General features: G+C 46.4%; 1 protein-coding gene across 4 annotated transcripts in view; it reads left to right on the forward strand.

Moving 5' to 3' along the window:
• VAC14 (VAC14 component of PIKFYVE complex) overlaps positions 1–21,946 on the forward strand; it is a 1,500,963-nt gene that overhangs the window by 839,143 nt on the left and 639,874 nt on the right. For all 4 annotated transcript variants that reach the window (XM_085639779.1, XM_085639781.1, XM_085639778.1 and 1 more), the window contains exon 14: positions 9,127–9,283. In XM_085639779.1, the coding sequence (XP_085495905.1) occupies positions 9,127–9,283 (157 nt within the window). The remainder of the gene's footprint in view (positions 1–9,126; positions 9,284–21,946) is intronic.

Consider the following 21,946-nt stretch of genomic DNA (forward strand, 5'->3'; position numbering starts at 1 on the left):
CGCTTTTAAGTTTTCTCCCCCTTCCCTCCCACCCAGTCACTCCCTCTCCCCAGTCCCTATCCCCCTATCCCCCTCCCCCTCTCCACCCTCCAGTGCCCTCGCCAACGACTGGACTCGGCCTTAATATGTATTCTTGGGTACTTATCAGAAGTAAATGACTATCTACTGTGCTGCCTCTTCAACCATATGTGTACTGCTTCTTTGGCTTGGACCCTCTCCAGCCCTCTGCTGCCCTTTGGGCATGTTGCACCACACACACCACATACATACACAGGCACCACATACATGCTGTTTGTTTGAGAGTTAGGTGCGACGTTAAACCTTTCTAGGTGATTTCAGCACGATAATGCTCTCCTTTTGTGTCCCTGTCAGTGACATCCCAGGATAGGATTCCCTAATCTTTCTTTTAATTGCACAGGGCATTTCCCTTGCAGCTCTGCTGCCCTGCGAGGCCTTTTCAAGGTACGCTAGATGCCCCCTTGAACACTTTCTCTTAGTAGTTTTGAGGGTGTGCGGTTTCCTGGGCGCTCAGAAGCTAACAGGAGGGATTTATTGTACCATCCATAATAATTCACAATATCACCCTGTGCCTCACTTCTCGTAGCTTCAGAAACTGCCAGTGCTGGAAAGCAGACTAAGCCCGAGTGCAATAGATGGTGTTCAGTGGTGACTTTAGTTGTTGGGTTTTGCCACTAAGGCACACAACCAATTTCACATTAGCAGCAGCAGTGCCAGCTTCTCTCATGCGTCCAAGAGCAGCAGAGGCATCAGCAAGGCATGATTGCCGCACACAGAAAGGTTACTGCACCGGCAGCATCAGTGCAAGCTTCCTTCACAAGCAGGCAGCATCGATGCACACTTCTCGCACACGTCACAGTTCCAGCATGCACCACGGCATTACAGGCGTAACACGGAGCAACTGCAATACTGGCAGCAGCACTGCAAGCTTCTAACACATGCACATCACAAGTATATAGTTCATCTAGAAACGGTGGAGGAATCCCCCACACAAGTGGAGGAGCAGTGAGACAACCCTAACATCACCAGTCTCCAAGACTTTAAAACAGAGGCAAGACCAGTCTGGCACATTGGACAAAGAGTGTGATGTCCAGAGACTTAAACACTGGGGAGACTAAAGAAAGAACCACCATCCATGCAGAAAGTGGGGTTCTCAGAAGATACGGTGGAGGTGATAACGTAAGCGGCTTCTCTGTATTTCTAATACCATGCATAAAAAAGAAATGTTGACTTAAAACCAGCAACTGTTTTTCTCTCCTCTTCTCCTATGTAATTACCGTTTCCTAATCCTCCTTTCTCTGCTTGTCTTACTATCTGAGTGTAGCCTACCATACCCTGCATGCCTATTATCTGTTATTGTATCTCTACAAAGTGCCTACACCTCACTTCAGAGATCACATCCTCCTTGTCTTAGGCTATATTCCTGCAACTTACCAATACCTACTCTCCTACCCATTAACCCCACAAACAATTGCTTGAACTCTCATACCCTCCACTAATCACATCTAAAATGCTTTAAATTTAATCTGACACAAAGAAATTGGAGTACATGTATAATAACCAATAACCACCAACCAGCACACAGGCGTAGATCTTGCTATGTAAATGCATTTACTATACACACACTCACCCAACCACCCACACACCGTGCCCTCACCTTCCTCCCTAAATCCGATAACCCAGCCCTTCTTCCTCTACTTCAGGGCAGGAGCTTTGCACGTTTCTCTACAACACTGAGAGTAGGGAAACGCAGAGACAAGAAACAACATTGTATCGGGAGCAGTGCTTAATTTAACCCAGTGTTTTCCGGTGCTCGGCACCAGCACTTAATTGTCAACACCGGCGCTTGTGACAGTCTGCCACAAGGTGGTGCTGTCTGGCTAATTTAGAGATGACCACAACAGTTAATTATTAATTCAATATGCATTAAAAATTACTATTACCTGCTGCCCAAGCCAATCTTATAGCTTTGGGGGCCTGGGATTGTCTGAATTGTCACACATGTAGGAGTGTGATGGTTAGTAGTTGTGTTTTTACTGTCTCTGGTAGCATGGCAAGCTGCAGTGGCCTCCTGATGAGAGCCCTGGCACTTATGTTTTTTTACAAATGAAGCACTGAACAGGAGTCACATGTCATGACAGGCATTGTTAATGCAGGTTTAGGTCACACATACCACAAGCATTGGCATAGCCAATAGGTCTCGCTTTTGGGACTTTATAAGTATTTAGTTATGCAACTGTTGCATGGCTAAACACTTATAAGGTCCCAAAGGCGAGACCTATTGGCTATGCCAATGCTTGTTAAAGGGTTAGTGTCAAGGGTTGAGCCAGCTGAGGCGGTGCGGGTTGCAGCACACCAGCACGGCTCAGCGTTGCCGTGGCTCTAGCAGCCCGACGAAAATAATTTGATGCCCCTCTTTAATGATCACTGTATGCGAAGAAATCAGTTCCATATCACCTCTAGGCAGTGGAGTAGTAAAATGCATCGGCACCAGCCATTCACACGGGCACAAAGTGAAAACTAGTGCACGAAAAGAAGTAGGCTCCGTGGGTCCTGCTTCAATAAGCCACTGCAACCGTAATGGACAAAACAGCTGTGCCTAATAAAGGCAGAAGCTGTGGCATAAACAAAGATGGCGAGTTAAACTGCTAGAAAATTATTGCTCCGCAATGCGAAGATTGCAACATTACATAACTCGCCGCTGGCGGCGGTACCTGAATGAATTAAATATCCATGCCTCTAGGAGGCAGGAGCTGTGGCTGAAATTAACTCCAGTTAAGGTGACTGGTGCTACAAAAGATATCGCAAACTGTAAAAATGTGCAGTTGCGGAGCGAGTGAAAGTCATTACCTTGTGAGTAAACGCACCGCCTTCACAAACCCTCCGAACCACCAGAGGCTTGTGGGGTGAATATGCGGGTCTCCTAACAGCGATGGGACTTTCTTAAAGTCAAGAGCGATCTGTGCGGTCTCTGACGGCACAACCTGGAGGTGAGAGCAGCCTCTGTGGTCTCGGGGGCGTCCCCCGCACATGAGAGCTGCCCTGGATTGCGGTGAGCCTCGAACCCTCCCGCTTACGGGAGCTCTCGACTTAAGCTACCGCTATGTTGCTATGAAGGCGCCTAGTATGGAGAGCAGGATATCGGCGGGGGGAGTAGGCCTGGGTGGAGGTAAAAAGATAGATTGGCTGCATGGCGCTGGAAGGATAATCAAGGCCAGCCCCGGAAGCAGGCTTTTCCATCGACAGCTCGCTTTAAGCAAGGGCGGAAAACAATATGAAAGTTGCAGCCAAACACACTGATGTCTAGCAGGAGAGAGACTGGAGTAACCTCCGGAGCTGCCGACTTTGGACGTTGGGAACGGGATTCGAGTCTCTGCATCGTTAACAGTTTTACTCTAGATGTCTGTGACAGTGACATGCATATTTTCATGTAAGAGAAGCTTTGACTGTTACCCTTTCTAAGTTTGTTCTGAGTTGGGAGAGGATTTTGCATCTGCTGGGCTGAAACTGTTCCGTTTGACTCTTGGCACAGCTGGGTGTATTGTACCTGTTCTGCCCCCAAACAAAGCGTGCACAACTCCTGCATGTGGTGTGCCTCATGTATGTGTGAAGAAATCATGGGCTGCTGTTCCATACACTGTACCTGTGATGATGCTGCTGAGTGTCAGTTAGTGATCACAGACAATATGTTGTATTCAGTTTATATTCAGTCCAGGTCTCGGTGGTTAGTTTATTGCGACTGTTACTAAGACTAGATTATTGGTAAAGTAGCAGTTTATAAACATATATACCCTTCCACACAGCAGCAGTGGACGCAGAAGGTATGGGTTGGGGGTACTTAGAGGGACAGAGCAGAGAAAAATATGCACGGGTACTAGAACAAGCCCGGGAGTTGTGGAAGACGCGCGGCCGCGAGTCGCACTCTGTGGTGGGGGAGGAACGTTGAAGCGCGCGCTAGGGATAGACAGCTCCTCGCGCTATAAGGAAGTGGGATAAGGGAGGGGGTAGGGGAGAGAGGCACGCAGGCTGGCAAATGGTGAGCACTTTTGCGGCCGCTTTGATGTTCTCAGTGGCCGCGCGGCTCACTGAGAACATCAAAGCGGCCGCGAAATGATCACGCAGGCTGCCAAATGGTGCGCGCGCCCGGCGCACATGCACTGTATTTGGAGGCCTGAAAGCACTAGTTTGCACTTCCAAATCCCCCTGTTTACTAAAGCTCTCGCGAGAACAGCGTTAAAGCGCTCGCTCAGGCGAGACCTAAAAATGACGCATAGAGAGCATAGTGCAAGATTCCCTTAAAGACATTGTACAGCTGCCTGTACCAGGCAGAAACCTCCTACACACACTCATGAATGTAACTGCGTGGGCAGAAGTGCTGCTTAGCTCACACCCAGGTCAGACAGCCTTTACAGGAGCAGCACAATATTCAGAAAAGGACTGCACAGACTCTCGCAGGTTATGAACCGCTCTTGCGCAGAATGATCACCAAACTACCAGCAGTGGTTAGATTGCAATATCCGCAGCCCACAGAGCCCACACAAAGATGTGGACCCGCATTACAGATAGGGTGCACTTTTCTTGGTTTGCACCATGGCGCATCGTTAAGCAGGTGTGCCGAGTGCAAACATGGAAAGTGCGCCATATCAGGGTGAATGCACTGCCCTGGGGGCAGCCGCGAACTCTTGCTGCCCTAGGGGCAGCGCATTCAAGAGAAATACGGAGCAGCTGTTTTAAAGCTGCTCCGTGCTTCTCTGTTCAGGCATCAACTTGCCTGCACTTTTAAATGGGATTAGAGATCGCCTTGCAAGCAGGTGCTGTGATCGACTGCACCCGCCTGCAAGGGGATGTCTGGAGAGTCCATGGAACCCCCTTTCTTCCCTTTAGAGGGCTGCATTTAGAAGGCGTACTGAAAGTGCACCAAGTGTTTGTGGCTTCTAAAGGCATGTTTGCTTCTGAGCCCACGTCAGTAACGGCGCGGGCACAAAGGCAGAGATTCCCTTATTTGCATGGGGCCACGCCCCCATGCACATGAGGGGACTCCCTCTAAAGATAGCGCTAGATGTGCGTCAGTGCTATCTGTATTCCAGAAGGGGCCACACAAGCATCTGCAACCCCTTCTGTAATACCAAAGTGCCCTGAGGGTGCCCAAAGTGGGCGCAAGTGCCCGTTGCGCCCTTCGGGGCAGTGTGTGATACTGCCCCAGGAGTGCCCTGCGACCTCACAGTGTGTGTGTGTGTCAGCACAAGAAGCCGTGCTGCTGGACAAACATACTTCTATATCCTTCACTTATGCAAGAGGCTGAGGGTGAAAAGGATTCTGGTCTCTGCTGCTTACCAGTTGCAGAGCACTGTGCCGCGTGGTACATTTGCCATAAACACTGAAAGTGTTTTTCCGTCTACAACGGCTGCGCTAAACTCACACATCCCTTTGAGTTTTCCTTGTTAGTAATACAAATCCGACATTGTTAATCACATCCACGCGGGCATGGGAACCTTCAAAAATAGATGTGTCTGTTTATATCAACCCTAATGTCCTATCGTTGCTTTTCCACATTGTACACGTGGCATGTTGAAACCTGGGAGGCAGTCTAAGCAAGGACACACTAGATTATTCTTTGTTTACAGACCTATAGCTGTCGATATATTCAGTACTGTACAGCACACACAACACTGCAGTTTAACTGCCCCCACAACCATGAGAGGTGTGTGCCCAGAGCGGCTGCCGGCCAGTTGAAGGAGACTTGCATGGGGTTTTGCCTGCTGCAAGGGCTGCTCTATGAAGGTAGCAATGCTTCGTTTCTGTGGTGTTTCTTCTTTCATGTGGATGGCGGGGCACAGAGCGCCCAGTGCTGCCCCCTGAGTGTATGCCGTCCTCGCTCTCACCAGCATTATGCAGGCTCGGTGCCAGTCCCTGAATAAAGCTCTCTGTGCCAGGGTGAGCCTGGCCCCTCGAAGATGTGCCTCCAAGAGGCCTCGTCCTCTACACCGCTGTTCTTGTGGGTTCCACACTGTGACCCATCTGTAAAAGACCAGCAACAATTCCAGAGTTTCAATTCAAATTCACTAAAACTCAAACCATTTCCTCACTTTTCCAGAAGAGGTTGTATCTGATTGCAAAGCACTCTGACGTCCAGCAGACCTATCAGTGCCACCCAGTAACTATGCTGACCTTTAGCACCTACTCTTTTAGCCCCAGTACTATCCGATGGATAAGGGTCCGTATTTCCCCTTATCTGTCCCTTTTACAGCTTCTTGTATGTAAAAGGCGCAAGATTTATTGGGTTTGAAGAGAAACCAAAGTACACAGCTTCTTGTTTGTAAGCCACCTCACTCCTGTCCCCTTCTTCAGCAAATCATTGTTGTGTTTTTCCTTCACAAGACACCTTGAGTACACACTTGAAAAACCGTCGGAGGGAAGTGGCCAGGATACTTTTTTTGTTGTTGAAACTTTTTATTAGCATTTTAAATTATATAACAGTGGTGCATACATTATAGTTTAGAACAGCAGATTAACACCAGTGCATCTTTAATTCCGACATTGCATATCTAGTGGTCAGGATACTTGACTGCCCCAAGTCACAGGGTCTGTATGGGATGAAGGGCCTGATTTAGAGTTTGAGAGATGAAATCCTCCATCTCAAGTGTGACAGATTCCCCGCCTGCCATATTATGGCAACTGTAAGATGGCACATGGGATATGTGTCAGATTTGGGATGGAGTTTACCACCCGCCAAACCCTAAATCAGGCCCAAAGTATCCCACTCCGTACATTATAAGGATATTGCAAACACCGAGGAGTTTTATTATAAGTTCATGGAACTCCTAGGTGACTTGCAATATCCTTTTAACGTATAACAAAGGGTATTTTATTCCTTATAATACTTGGTCACACTGTCGCCCTTCCCACGAAGCTTAAATCCTCAGTGTCCTGCTCTTTCATGAGAAAGACCGTATGGTTGCAGAAATGAAGAATGTAAACAGAATCTGTAGTGCAAAATAAACACTGCACCAAAAAAAGTTGCAAAAGACAATACTCAGTTTAGTGTAAGTCTGCTTTTAAAAGGATGTGTAGAAACATGCAGGGTATTCTGCCTTTCGTGTAATTACCGACAGTGTGCGCAAAATAAACATGTTGTCATAAATATCTCCTTTCTGGTGATCACTATTCAGTTCCGAAAAATAGATCAGAAATCGTAAAAGCCAGTTCTCATTTTTCTTGTTTAAACTGCAGCTGTATTTTATTGGTGGCCTTTATTTTATCTTCTGTGCTGGCTCTGTCAGGAGGTATTAAGATGTGATGTGAAAACGCACTGTCATAAACTACTACAGTTGAGCAGCTGTGTCATTCCATTATTACTGGTGACTAGAGACGGCACAACTCGGCTGTAGTAAGAAAAGTAGAGACCGGTTTTTATACACGGATTGCAGAATCCCATGTATTTTACTGCCATAATGTTTCTTTGTTGTAAGCATTCTATACATTCTTTTAATACATAACATAACAGAACATGTGTATTTGTAAAGCACACATTCACCCATAGGTCTCTAGGCGCTGAATAACAGATGTTTATTGTTACCCAACTCAATGGTACTCATTTTATCGACCTCAAATGGATGAACGGCTGAGTGGACCAGCCGGTAGTTGAACCTGTGACCATGAGGTTGAACACAGCCCCCTCCAGTGGACGCATTAGTCCACTGAGCCAGCAGACCCGGCATCATACACAGTTATGCGTTCTCAGCTCCTTATCTAGATTCACGGTGCTCTTCACCACTGTTATATGTGCAGTGTCCACACATGCTGGCAGAATTATTGTGTGCACGACTTCTGTAAGAATTCCATATAACATCTTAGAAAAGGAAATATTTAAAAAAGGGCAGTTTGGCAACGAGATCAAATGAGAAGTCTCGCGGTGCAGCCACCACCCGCTGTACATCTTTTCTGCTGATTGGACCTGCAGACATATAGTCAGTCATTCACTCCTTCATCCCAACACGTAGAGCAGCATTTCCAGTGCACATGAGCAATAAGCTGCTGTGAATGCAGACCATAATTTCACCAGTGATGGTGACACCTGTGAGACTCAAGGGACTCCCCATTGACCCATTCCTTATTTTTTGCAGTCGTGCTGTAAAGCCGGCAGTGAATGCTGGATCAGTGCATAGCTCTCCTGGCCTTCCACCACAGACTGAGCTGAGAATCAGCCATAATCCCTGCCCTGACAGCTGATCATCAGTCTCAGACCTCCTGCCGTTGACTGATCTTCTATCCACGACCCCAACACTCAGGACTGCGGCACCGGATTTAAGGACCGCTCCCACAGCGTATCATTCTCAGGCCCTAATCCCTGCATTTACAGCTGATCGATCAGCCTTGAGGGATTCTACGTTAGATATTACAAATCTCGACTTGAGCTCATAATCCCCACAACGGAGCAGGCTCCTCAGATTTATGGCCTTCTGTCATGGACAGATATTCAACAGCTGGAAGGCAGGTTTCCCGTCCCCTCTCTCCACCATGGATCCGCGGAGTCAAAGATGATCTGCCGTCGAGATCGGACGGATCCCGTATATCATTGCCAGAGATTTGTAACCTTTGGGGGTGCTCTGAAGGTTGACTCTTCGCTAATTATAAAAGTGAATGTTTCCAAAGATGCTTTTTTAATTCATTTTTCTTGAACAGCTGTTACATTAAAGGCGATCCCACAGAAAACAGATTGGATCCTCTGGCTTCATCTTCAAGATCCTGTTCCAATTTGTAATCTCACGTGGTGACGAGGCTTACAAAATATTTATTGCCCATGTCCTGACTGCAGTCTGTGATTTTTAGAGGACAGTACAGCACATATCTGCTGCTAGAACCCAAACTGCATTTACAGAGAAGAAGCGATGTATTCTTGGGTTGGTCATTAATTAGCATTGGTTTCCATCGATTGACAAGGTGATCTCTATAAGTGATTTGATTCCTTCTGGCACTGTGCCCCTGGTCTAATAGTTGAGTGAATGGGAGTTGCTCTATCTATGCAGAATGATAGCAGGTTTGCATTTCTCTTAGGTAAGACCCTGCCAGCCTTTTCCACAGTGCTGATACCTTATTGTTTCTTCTCAGGTGATTCTCAAGGACCTGGAGGTTCTGGCGGAGATTGCCTCCTCTCCAGCCGGCCAGACAGAAGACCTGGGATCCTCTGACAGCCCTGACATGCGGTCCAAGCCTTCCGCGCTCCAGGTGCCAGCAGCAGGGAAGGGAGCGCAGACCAGCCCAACAGGTGAGAGATGACAGTCTCTTAAGAAGCCCTGACACTGCAATGGCATGGAGTGGCTGCTACATAATAGCACAAATCCGCATACCGCACTTTCATTTAATCGTGACTTTAGTATGGTCAATTCTCTGAATTAGATCACCGAAAGCTCGTGCCTGTGACATTCTTACATTGCTCGTTCATGTTCTGCGCTTGTGGGAAGCTCTCATCTGAGACTAAAGGACTGGACATTGCACTCTAAGGGGTCTATTCACAAAGGTAAATATACACATGAATATTTATTTCTACACTGAGGTGTAACTGTACACTTATTTGCTATTCACCATTGCCGAGTGTAGATTTACACCCATGTGTAGACTTCAATGTCTCCACCTCCTCAAATAACGGAGGGGAGCCCCCTAAACCAGGATCTAGCAGTATAAATTTACTAGGTAGGTGGCGATTTCCTGCACCACGGCGGAGACTTCCGTATGGGAAAGTATAGGGAAAATTATTTCAGTTTATTATTCTTAAAAAAATAATAATATTAAAACAATTTAAAGCAAAAATTTAAATTAATTTAAAATATTATTAAACTAGAACTAATAAACATGTTACAGCACACTAGCTCATCAAATTCAATGTGTATCAAATAATAATTTTAATATATTTACATTAGTACCTACCTCCATTGTTTTCTTTAGCAGTGTGTTGTAGTACCTGTGAGTGGCTATATGTGGTGCTTGATCTACTCCAAGGCTGGTCTGGAGTACATTTATATCTGTTATGGCACCTTTAGGGCTTGTAGTAACTTTCAAAGTAGTTTGTTACTTGCAGTTGTCTTACTCTTTTGTGGAGTGTGTGTAATAGCATGTCCCTACACAAACCTCTCTTTCCTAAGCCCCTCCGATTTAGTAGAAAGTATTCCCCATTTCCAGCGACCCCCCCTTGTCTCTCATACATTTACTTAAATATATACCTAAGTGCACAGAGATCTCCACACAGAAAAGATGGGAGAAGGGAAGGCCTCCAGATGTATGTTTGGGAGTACGTTTTTATAGTCCATGAGCAGTACTACTGTAGCACTGCTTTATGTATTACAAAATACAGTTTATGAATAGGCCCAAAATACTTTATCATATTTATTCTAAGGAGGTGTATATGCAGCTTGCATTTGTTGCCCTGACCCCTGCACATCCCTTGTGTCTCCATGTCAGTTGCTTGTCCTCAGCGACTTGTAAGGTTTTCACCCTGGACAGTAATCACACTTCGGAATGGAAGAATGCATAAGAGATCTTCTTTAGCTTCTATCTGACTAAAACCCATGTACCTGGTTTCCATCTTTTAGTAGCTATTTCACTTCTCACCAATGCCCAAGAATAGTTTAACATTCACTTTGCTGATGCGTAAGGCAGTGCTTCTCAAGGTTTTAAACCCAAGACTATATTTTTAGAACGACAAGCTTTTGCGACCCACCTAGATTTAAAAAGACATGAGACGAGGGCAATTTTTATAATGTAATAGTAGAAATGCTTAGAAAATGCTGTAAATGACAGAAATAACAACCTCTTAGCAATTTGTTGTGTTTCTGTCTAACAGCAATTGTCAAATGTCACAACCTTAACCACGCCCTTCAGTATGTCTATATCGGACTGTGGTAAAGATATTGATCTACCCATACAAATGGCAGATGGTAAACTGCACTGGAACTCTTTTCTGAGCGGGGTGCTGGCCTGTGGCATTTCCCTAAAATCACAATGCTTCTAAAAATCTGGTATTGATACCAGTGATTTTAGGAAATTTGAAAAACCCAATCTGCTGCACAGTATGGGATAAGGACTCATATCCATGTTTGTGTTAAAATGAGGCCCGGTGATGCTCTTTGGACTCTGTATAGATATTGCAGTTTTATATATAGCACAAACACTGAAGGGCATTGGAGCGCATTAAATGAGTCCCAGATTACATTGATTCATTGTATCTAGCACAGGAGAATATGTGATTTGCCCAGAGTCGCAGGACTCAAACCTGGTTCCCCAGATCCAAAGTCAGCTGCTCTGGCCATTAGGCCACATCCATATTTCTCAATTTATGGGTTAAAGTCAGACACAAGTGGGTTGATTGTGTATGACTGCAGATAGGGAGCGCATTTTCTGTTGAAATGGCTTTATGGAGGAAACAGAACAGCAGCAAACAATAATGGAAGGTTCACTCAGAGCCTTGCTTGGAAATACTTAGAAGGGTGTGTTTTAAAACTGGACTTAGGGACATCAGTGGATTTTGCATCAGTGGTGCTGGAACCATTTTCAAAGTGGGGGTGCTGTCATCAATGTTACATCACTGAAGTCAAAGGGATTGTGATAATCCTAGCTTTACACGAAGTGTAGCAAATGTATTCAGCGTGAGAGTGGTAAGGTCTAGAAAATAGCTTCTTTTTGAAGCACAATAGTGCAAATATAGTACTAGAGAATTGTGCAGTTACGCACTGTCATTTACAAACTGCACATTTTCCATTGAAATGGCCACTAAATTTGATCAAACATATAGTTTTACTGATAACACTGTATAGCACACAAATGATAATGTGTGGAAAGAGAGTATGGGTGAATGTTTATCATTTACGCATCACTAAGTAGAAGTGTCTTGATTCAATTAAAATCTTTGCTTCCATCACTCTTTAAAAGTATTAAAAAAAGTGCTTCATATTTGCTTTCCTAACTGCTGATATATTCTGAAATATGTATACAGTTGATTTACAGGTGTCTAAAGTTTTTTGCGTTACAAAAACAAATGACATTCTACAGCCTTTCCTTTCACACTTCCTGTACCCCACCAAGATTGTCACATAGTTCCATTAAAAACTCGTTTCACTTAGCACAGAACGGAAAGTATAAATCATTCCCCATGTTAAAACAATAAGCAACCATGTGTTAGAAGATTTAGCCTGACCTCTGTCTTCGAAGCACAGCAAATGTGACAAGATAAAACCTAAATGTAAAGGCATCTTTATTTATTGGTCTTTCACAACCCACCAGATATCAGCCGACGACCCATCAGTGGGCCATGACCCACAGTTTAGGATACACCGGTGCAAGGTATTTGCAGAACCAATGTCTAGTTCAACAGGGGACTGGGCGGCATATTCAAGGAGTAGACACTCCAGGTTGGTGAGTTGTGCCTGGTATGGCCCATTACCTCTGTAGTTGCAAATCCTAGCAGTATTAATAGGAAGCATGCTTCCTCCATCTTTGGCTCCTTCCCTGTATCTTGAAGAGACTTTCTCAATGTTTTTCCTCCTGTAGTGTTCTTTCTGGTGCTGAAGCTACAGTCATTCAAGAACGTTTCTCTAATACCTGATGACCTCTGTACACTCAATACACAATTGAAGCACCGGTCACTGGGGCTGCCTTAGTACAATTCACATTCACCAGTTCTTGGCCAAATCCGTTAAGAAGGTTTTGACCAACTTCATCTGCAAAGGTGGACCTGGTGCTTCTTGCTAGCTGCAAATCGAATATTGGAAACTGTGCAGTTAAATCCCTAAAGAGCGCCTAGCCCCCTCTGTAAATAAAGAAAACTCCAGACAAATGTTGGGCAAGAACCCATCACTTAAAAATTGCCCCATTTCAAAGGTAATATTTGCTGTTTGCAGGGTTGCTTGGGTGTGTCTCAGAAGAATATGTGTTTATGGCAAATCTTAGACAGGAGAAGCGACTCCAGACCACAAGCTTCTAAACAAAGTTAAAGAGAATGTGCTAGTCCCCCAAACCCCACTTATTTTAAATGAAAGACTTGCATGTATTACTGCCCATTAAAGGCACAATCTGCCTTACTTGCCCATATAACAAAAAACTTGCCAGCGGCAAGTAGTCCGTTTTATATATGACCACCTTTTACCGGGATGCCCATCAGAAGCCATTGGTGGCAACCATGTGCCTGGGTAGCATAATGCAAGGAATAGTCACCACTACTCTTGGTTTCCCACAACATATAAATGAAGGCTATGTTATGTTAGTGGCATCTTAATGCATACACTGTCCACAATAGTCCAAGGGCCATATGTATCAAAAATGAATTTAGCGATTCTCTTAATTGCGATTTTTTGTGAATCGCAATTAGAGAATCGCAAAATGCAATGTATGTAGGATTTGCTAAAATTTTTGCAAATCCTACATATTCCTTATTTGCGAATCGCAAATTGAGATTCGCTAATAAGTAATACCTTCCCATTCATTCCTATGGGCTAGGAGGCCCATAGGAATGAATTGGACGACATTCTCAATTTGCGATTACCAATTAAAGAATCGCAAATTGAGAATGCAATTTCAAGGTTGCAAGGGTGCCAAGAGGCCACCCTGTTGCACCCCTGAAATATGCATGTGTGCACATTTTGCGCGACATATGGCACTTGAAAAAAAATTTAAAAAGTGCTTTTTTTAAAGAAAACCGCAAATTACCACCAACTTGAAGTTGGTGGTAATTTGCGATTCCTTAATGCCAAATCACACTTTTTTTGTGCTTCCTACATTACATTGAAGGAATCGCAATTTGCGATTACTAAAATGCATTCGCAAAATAGGGAATCGCAGATTTTGCTATTCCTTATTTTGCGAGTGGGTTTTTGTGTGATACATTGCACATTGCTAAGTTGCGATCACAAACGCTGAAATTCTACGTATTTCAGTGTTTGCGATCGCAATTTAGCTTGATACAAATGGACCCAAATATGGTGGCTTGGGCCCCAAGTATGGTGGCTTGGGCCACCAGAACACATAGAATGCCCACAATATACTATGGAAGGCCACTTTAGTCAAGTCCATCATAATGCCCTGAATGCTAATATATGCCAAGGAGTTCTACCTTATTCCAGAGCCGATATAATGTCTAAAATGCCCATAATATTGAAAAATGGGCCATCTTGTGCGACAGTCTCCTTAATACTTAGGATGCCCAAAATATGCCACAGAGGGCCACTGTATGTGAGACCTAACACGGTGCTTAGAATACCCAAATAGTTTATAGCAGGCCATTTTATGCCAGGGTCCCCATTATGTGTCAGATGGCCAAACGGTGCAAATGAGGTCCACCTTGTTTTAGAGGTACCATAATGGCTGTTTTCGGTCAAGGGGTTTGAGGCTGGTCACCAGATGCCAAGGAGTGGTTAGCATAAACACACAGGTGTGTACTTGCATACAAACATGTGCGGAGGCATAAACACATGCATGCACAAGGACAGGTGTCCACGCTCACAATCCACACAATAATTGCCCCGCGCCGTTCCCATCATCTCCATTCAGAAACATACCTGTCTAGATGACGTTACCTCCTCCTGTGCAGGGCTTCTGGTTCTTGGAAACATTTGGTAAATTGAGCATGCTGCTCCTCTGCAGTAAATCCCCACTCTTACAAGCCAACCTAACTTACATCTCAGAGCCTGCAATAGGTAGCCAATCACGAAACGACTACCAGTAAGCTTCATCATGATTGGCCATAGGATGTAGGCTCACAGTGTGTGTGTGTGTGTGTGTGTGTGTTTGTGTGTGTACGCGCATGTGCGCAAGTCTTGTCAAAGCAGTGCCATTGGCCTTAGGTGTGGGTAGACTGCCTCTTGCATGACCGCAGCCCTCCCCCCCCTGGCTTTCTAAGCTTTGAATACTCCCGTCCCTCAAAATGCCTACACCATGCATGCGTGGCGGGTCCCAGCTCCCATTTCTCATGTACTCTTCACTCTGGCTGCCGCTGTCCCTCAGAGGTTCTGGGTCTACGTGGTGCCACCTCCTGCGGTATGCAGAAGGTGGCACTGCACAGGTCCAGCTTCTCATGTGACCCTGATAGGGCATAGTAGAGGTCATTGCTGGGCTAGGGAAGTCCTTGCTCTGACTCTGTGGTATCAAACTTCCTACAAGTACAGTCCCCCCTACAAGTTAGCTCCTGGAACCGCGAGTGGCATCCAAAGAGGACAGGAAGTGCAGTCTGTAGATCCCTGAAAACAGCAGAGGTGGCCTTCACTCGTTCTCGTTCGTGGAAAGAAAACTCAGATGTAGAGTTTGACTTTGCAACTTTATACTGTATTAGATCTGGGCACCACCTTTCCTGTGTTCCTCTGAGGACATTTCCTGTATTCCTCTGAGGACATTTCCTGTATCAGAGGTCGAAGACAGTTCTCAAAAAGAAAGAGTGTTACCATTGCTCCATAACTGGAAAGGAGTTTTGAATCCGTCAATTGAAGCATTGATCCTTAGAAACAGCATTTTATGTTTTGAACCAGTATGTCCTAATTGAGGCTGGCACCAGGTGAAGAGGAGTTTTCCTGTTGTAAAACACATGTAGTTAGTTATATGTATGTATGTGACCACAGATTCCAAGATTTTGGGGAACACTCTCTACACTTCATTCCTTAACAGTCTGTGCTCTGCTGTGGAGTTAAGAGAGGACCAACCAAATCTAAATGGGTCTGGCCGCTCTCTAAAGGTAGCATTCTGGTCAGCATTGCTGGGCATGTATGGGAAGTGCTTTGCCAATACCACAGGCCAGTGAAAGAAGACCCCTGTGACACAAGTGGAAGAAACAGACTTTATAGCAAAACTGAAAGTTGTAGGGTCTTGCACGTGGGAAATAGCCAAAAGAATAGCCACGCCCGACAACCATCACTCCCAATCACATTTCTTTTTCTTTAAACGTCTTCATTGAGGTTGCATCTAGGCACAGAAAGCACCAAGTTTCATTCCTGGATACAAGTCTAATGGGTTTACGTCTGACCACTCTTTGGAACCCATGTGAGTTATATCCTCTGAACCGAATTCGGCTGCTGTGGACAAGTCTGCGCTTTCAAGTAGGAGCAACTGTATTTAGATCCGCCCGACCCCATTACAATTGACCAGTTTGGCCCTAATTGCAACGCCACATCCCAACTGCGCTGACAAGAAGCCGCAGATGCGGCTCTGCCTTTTGTCCCGCTTCCCCGAGGTGTAGCTTGGTTCTCCCTCGAGGGTGTCAGATGCCTCTGCTGTAGGTGAGTAATGGGCGTTAATAGGATTGTACTCACGGTGGACACAGGCCTGGCAGCACCATGTGAAACAAATAACGAACTGCACTGCACCCTGCAGGCTGGCGGCACCTCCCTCCATGACGGGTGGGAAGGAGCAGGGGTGGACACAAGGGTGGCTGGTATGGAACGGGGTGGTGGGGAGGAGTTAAAAAAGAAAATATCACTTACCTCTGCACGGCCACTGTCGCTCCTCTGTCATCCCTCCTCCGCTTCTCTTCCCGGAAGCATGAAGCACACAGGCTCCCCTAAGCCAATCACAAATCTGCTGCCACCAGCATGACAGCAGCATCCTGATTGGTCTGAGCGGCCTGGTTCAGCGCTTAGACAGGGAGTGGGAGCCTGTGCATGTTTGCAACCCAGACTGTGCAATACAGCCGGGTGGAGAACATGCTAAGTGCTCATGACTGTTTGGCCTGCCTAAGACCGCCGACCAAACCGTCATGCACACATCCGTGTACCAACCACTGCTGGCTGTGGCGACAGGCAAGCCCCGTCCCTCCCTAACCTAAAGCTGGCTTCAGCACAAAAAAATAAAATGCTACTATTGTGTTATTTTATTTTTCCTTTTTTGCACTGCTGAAAAGCACTGGGGCGAAGCTGCTCCACCTTAGCGAAGGCGCTGCCGCTGGGTGGACATTCGGTGTGGCAGCGCCTCTCTCTAGGATGGGGTGGCAGCAGCACCTTCCTCCAGGACCTGTATGAGAAAATGATTCATTTTGAGTGGATGGCACGGTGTGCTGGGATGGGAGAGGGGTTCATTTGGGGGTTAGGTAGGAGTGATGCTTTTGTGTGCATAAGAAACTTCAGATTTTGCTACCCATGCTATGCAGGTGCATTTCTTGCACGTGGTGTGCCTTATGCAAGGGAAGCTTGCACTACGGTTTTGTGCCAGGTCTACGATCTGTGCTGGGCCCGTGTGATCTGTGAAGTGTGCTCGCGCTGCTGTGGCCATGCTGGATGTGCTCTGGTCATCTGACGCTGTTGTACGGACGGACCTTTTCACGTTGACATATGGAGAAATCCAGTGTCCAAAGCTTTCAACCAAACCCCTCTCTCCACTTCACATGAAAACTGAGAGATAAAAGACGGTCTTTCAGTGTGTGTTGAAGGCACCGCTGTTTGACAGAGATGCATGTTGTTGAGTGCTTTGATGGAGTAAAACAGATTAAATAGACTAAACCTGGGTTTATTTCTGTTTGAATGCTGAATCTAGTAGACGTGAACTGTCACAGGGCTGGGGCATTCTTTTACCACCTGCATGTCCAGTGTTCTGCATACAGCTCTAGAGGGGCTGCCGACCGGCACCTGCAGTGACGTGATTGGCATATATACTGTTAGTACAGCTCTAGAGGGGGTGCCGACCAGTACCTGCAGTGATGTGATTAGCATAGATACTGTTAGTACAGCTCTCAGTTGACACATATCTAACGTGTTCTCTGCTGTGGCCACCCAGGCCCAGATCCAGTATACGTCAGTGTGAAGTTTACAGTTGCCTGACCTTACAATGTCAAAGGCCTCTAAGTACTAATTTCACGTGTTGATTAGTAGTGTTGACTAGTGCTGTTGCCAGATTGGTATTCTGCCGTGCTTAATTTGTATGGAACAAGTGCTCACAGCCAGGCTGCGCGGTTGGAAGTCAGTGCAGGATACCAAGGCAGGGTCAGTCTTGCTTCTTCACTCCCTGCCTCTTTATCGGACTCTGCAGTTCGTTTTTAGGTCTCGGCTGGCGAAAGCAGCGCGCATGCACTGCTCTCGTCATACGAGAGCTTCTTGGAAGCAATAGAGATTCCAAAGCTCTCGGAGGTGGAGTTGAAGCCCCTCCCATTTTTTTAATTGGTTAGCGTCATCTTACCTGCAAAACGCTGGCTTCTGATTGTAAAGGAGGCTTCCTAGTCCCTCCTTGTTGCCGCCTTGTCTCCTTTTGGCCCCGCCCACCGGGATTGGAGCTCTCACTCGCGGAGTTACACACACTCTTTTATATGTCTGGAAGCACTTTTTTTGTCATTTTGAGTGCGGCCCGCCTTGGCCCCGCTTGTTTTAATGTGCCTTGCGTCGAGGCTGTGGTTCATCGGAGCAGACAGTAGGACGGAGGTGTAGTTTGCCTTCTTTACACCCCTCTCTGTATAGGGGTCCAAGGACAACCCGTACTCAACACCAGCTGTCACATCAAATGAAAACCAATACATGTACTCGTATTTAACCCCGAGTTATTGGGGGATGAGGTGGAGGCGCCGAGCTCGCCCACCCCGCGCATGGTTGTCACAGAGCCAGAGGGCTCGATTTCCCCATGCCTGTCGCCTCCCCTCTGTGTTTATGTCTCACTCCGTGACCTTGTGACACACGGGGGAGCGTGTGATCCTTCTCCGGTTTCCTCTACCAGGGCTGTCCCGGTAGTCTCTCTCCGGCCAGGCCTCCCCCGAAATCTCCCACTCCCCTTGTGATAATACCTTAAAGATTGAGGCTGTATCCCGGTCCTGCATCTGCCCCTCCCCCTTCGACAGAGCAGGCTCAGCTGCTGCTGCAGCAGTCATGGCTGCCGACGGGGTGGACAAGCACTCACCGCTGCTGTCCGCAGCTAGCTCGGGCAACGTGAATCCCACCGCCGACAACCTCCGAGGTAAGGCCGCCCTCCTTCTCCAGCCGGCATCCAGACAAGAGGAACCTCCCCTAATACAATAGCCTACTTCCCGCACTCCCAACTTGGGAGCTGGGCAGAGATCCTGCCCTGGTAGATCCCGCAACACTGCCTGACTGCAGAAGTTGCCCATTGTGTGTCCCAGGCTTTGTCCTCGGCCAGAAATATGGCAGATAAGGGCTTTAATGGTGCGACGTTCCTGTAATCTTGCACTCAGCTGTCAAGCCTACAGATAGGGATATTGGGCAGCCCTTGAGAAAGCATTAGTCATCGGTGTATTTTCAAAGGTATCGAAATTCATGTACCATGCACAATGCTCTATAGTTACTGTATTCAGGAATCTACAGCCACTCATTTGCAAAGCGTGGAATACCACCCTTGCACCCTATTATTTATATTACTACCCCACCACCACCACTCATGTGATTGTGCTCATTTGCACAACTGTTCGGAAACACATGCCTATTACAAAGTAGCCCAGTTATGAGGCTGTAACGAACAGCACCGTTTCCTTGTTCTTGAAGATCCCGTACAATATAATGCACGTGTCAGTAGGTAAAACAAAGCATATGCTTTGATCGACACAGAACCCATAAACCACGTTTGTTCTACTTTGAAGAAAGGCCGCTCTTTATGAGGCCAATAAAGTTCTAAATATTCAGTTCAGCCTTTAATTAGCAATATGTTTTTTTCAGAGAAAAGACATAAAAGGGTGAGAAGACATAAAAAGGTATCCTTATTGGGTAATGTTTGTGATCTTTAAATATGACAACTTATGTAACTTCCAGGAGAAACGTGTGGCGAAATCAGCACGCTTTGATGCAACAAAATAAGCATACGACTTTAAAGTATGTTTGTGGCAAAATCCTTGATGGATAAAGAATTCATTCATTGCCTGTTCTAACCGCAGACACCAATTCTTGCCCTCTCTTTTGCATGGTGGTTGTTTTTAGCATTCCCCGAGTTGTTTGCACTCCCTGCACCGAGTCATTTCTCGAGGGACAAGTAGCTCATCACGTGTCTTGACAACAAACTTTTATAGGTCTCGCCTTTCATTAAGTTAAAGCCATTTGCTTTGCTATACAATACCATTAGCAAAGCAAATTGCTTTAACTTAATCAAAGGCGAGACCTATTGCATTTTCAATGCTTGCTCATCCCTGCTTTTGCTGTCTTTCTCTTCCTCCCTCAAGCCTCGGGAAGTGAAATGGGCCCTTCTATTCCCTGGTTAAGAAGTGAAATATAGCAGCAGTTGGGATGAATAAAAAATTCCAGTGGATGCCAGTGCCAGTACCACTGCACTGGGCTTCAGTACTGCTAGCGACGCCCTTGCATGGGTCTGCTCTGCCTTTGTCACCTCTCTATGCACTGCCACTTCCCTTTGCCACCTCTATTCCCACTGCCACTTCTTCCCTTTGTCATCTCTCTATGGACTGCCACTTCTTCCCTTTGTCACCTCTCTATGCACTGCCATTTCTTCCCTTTGTCACCTCTCTATGCACTGCCACTTCTTCCCTTTGTCATCTCTCTATGCACTGCCACTTCCTTTGTCACCTCTCTACGCACTGCCACTTCTTCCCTTTGTCACCTCTCTATGGACTGCCACTTCTTCCCTTTGTCACCTCTCTCCGCACTGTCTCTTCACTTTGTCACCTCTATTCCAACTGCCACTTCTTCCCTTTGTCACCTCTCTACGCACTGCCACTTCTTCCCCTTGTCACCTCTCTATGGCCTGCCACTTCTTCCCTTTGTCACTTCTCTACGCACTGCAACTTCTTCCCTTTGTCACCTCTTTACGCACTGCCACTTCTTCCCTTTGTCACCTCTCTACGCACTGCCACTTCTTCCCTTTGTCACCTCTCTACGCACTGACACTTCTTCCCTTTGTCACCACTACGCATTGCCACTTCTTCCCTTTGTCACCTCTCTATGCACTGCCACTTCTTCCCTTTGTCACCTCTCTATGCACTGCCACTTCTTCCCTTTGTCACCTCTCTATGCACTGCCACTTCTTCCCTTTGTCACCTCTCTCTGCAATGCCACTTCCCTTTGTCACCTCTCTACGCACTGCCACTTCTTCCCTTTGTCACCTCTCTACGCACTGCCACTTCTTCCCTTTGTCACCTCTCTACGCACTGCCACTTCTTCCCTTTGTCACCTCTCTACGCACTGCCACTTCTTCCCTTTGTCACCTCTCTTCGCACTGCCACTTCCCTTTGTCACCTCTCTACGCACTGCCACTTCCCTTTGTGACCTCTCTTTGCACTGCCACTTCTTCCCTTTGTCACCTCTCTACGCACTGCCACTTATTCCCTTTGCCACCTGTCTACGCACTGCCACTTCTTCTCTTTGTCACCTCTCTATGCACTGCCACTTCTTCTCTTTGTCACCTCTCTACGCACTGCCACTTCTTCCCTTTGTCACCTCTCTATGCACTGCCACTTTTTCCCTTTATCACCTCTCTACGCACTGCCACTTCTTCCCTTTGTCACCTCTCTATCCACTGCCACTTCTTCCCTTTGCCACCTGTCTACGCACTGCCACTTCTTCTCTTTGTCACCTCTCTATGCACTGCCACTTCTTCTCTTTGTCAGCTCTCTATGCACTGCCACTTTTTCCCTTTATCACCTCTCTATGCACTGCCACTTCTTCTCTTTGTCACCTCTCTACGCACTGCCACTTCTTCTCTTTGTCACCTCTCTATGCACTGCCACTTCTTCTCTTTGTCACCTCTCTACGCACTGCCACTTCTTCCCTTTGTCACCTCTCTATGCACTGCCATTTCTTCCCTTTGTCACCTCTCTATGCACTGCCACTTTTTCCCTTTATCACCTCTCTATGCACTGCCACTTCTTCTCTTTGTCACCTCTCTACGCACTGCCACTTCTTCCCTTTGTCACCTCTCTACGCACTGCCACTTCTTTCTCTGCTGTGCATGTATCCCGCGAGCCTTTGGCAGGCCATACTTTCTACCCTATAGTCAGTAGTTCCCTCGCCATTCTCTCACC

This window comes from Triturus cristatus, chromosome 12, assembly GCF_964204655.1.
Source record: "Triturus cristatus chromosome 12, aTriCri1.1, whole genome shotgun sequence".
NCBI lineage: Eukaryota > Metazoa > Chordata > Amphibia > Caudata > Salamandridae > Triturus > Triturus cristatus.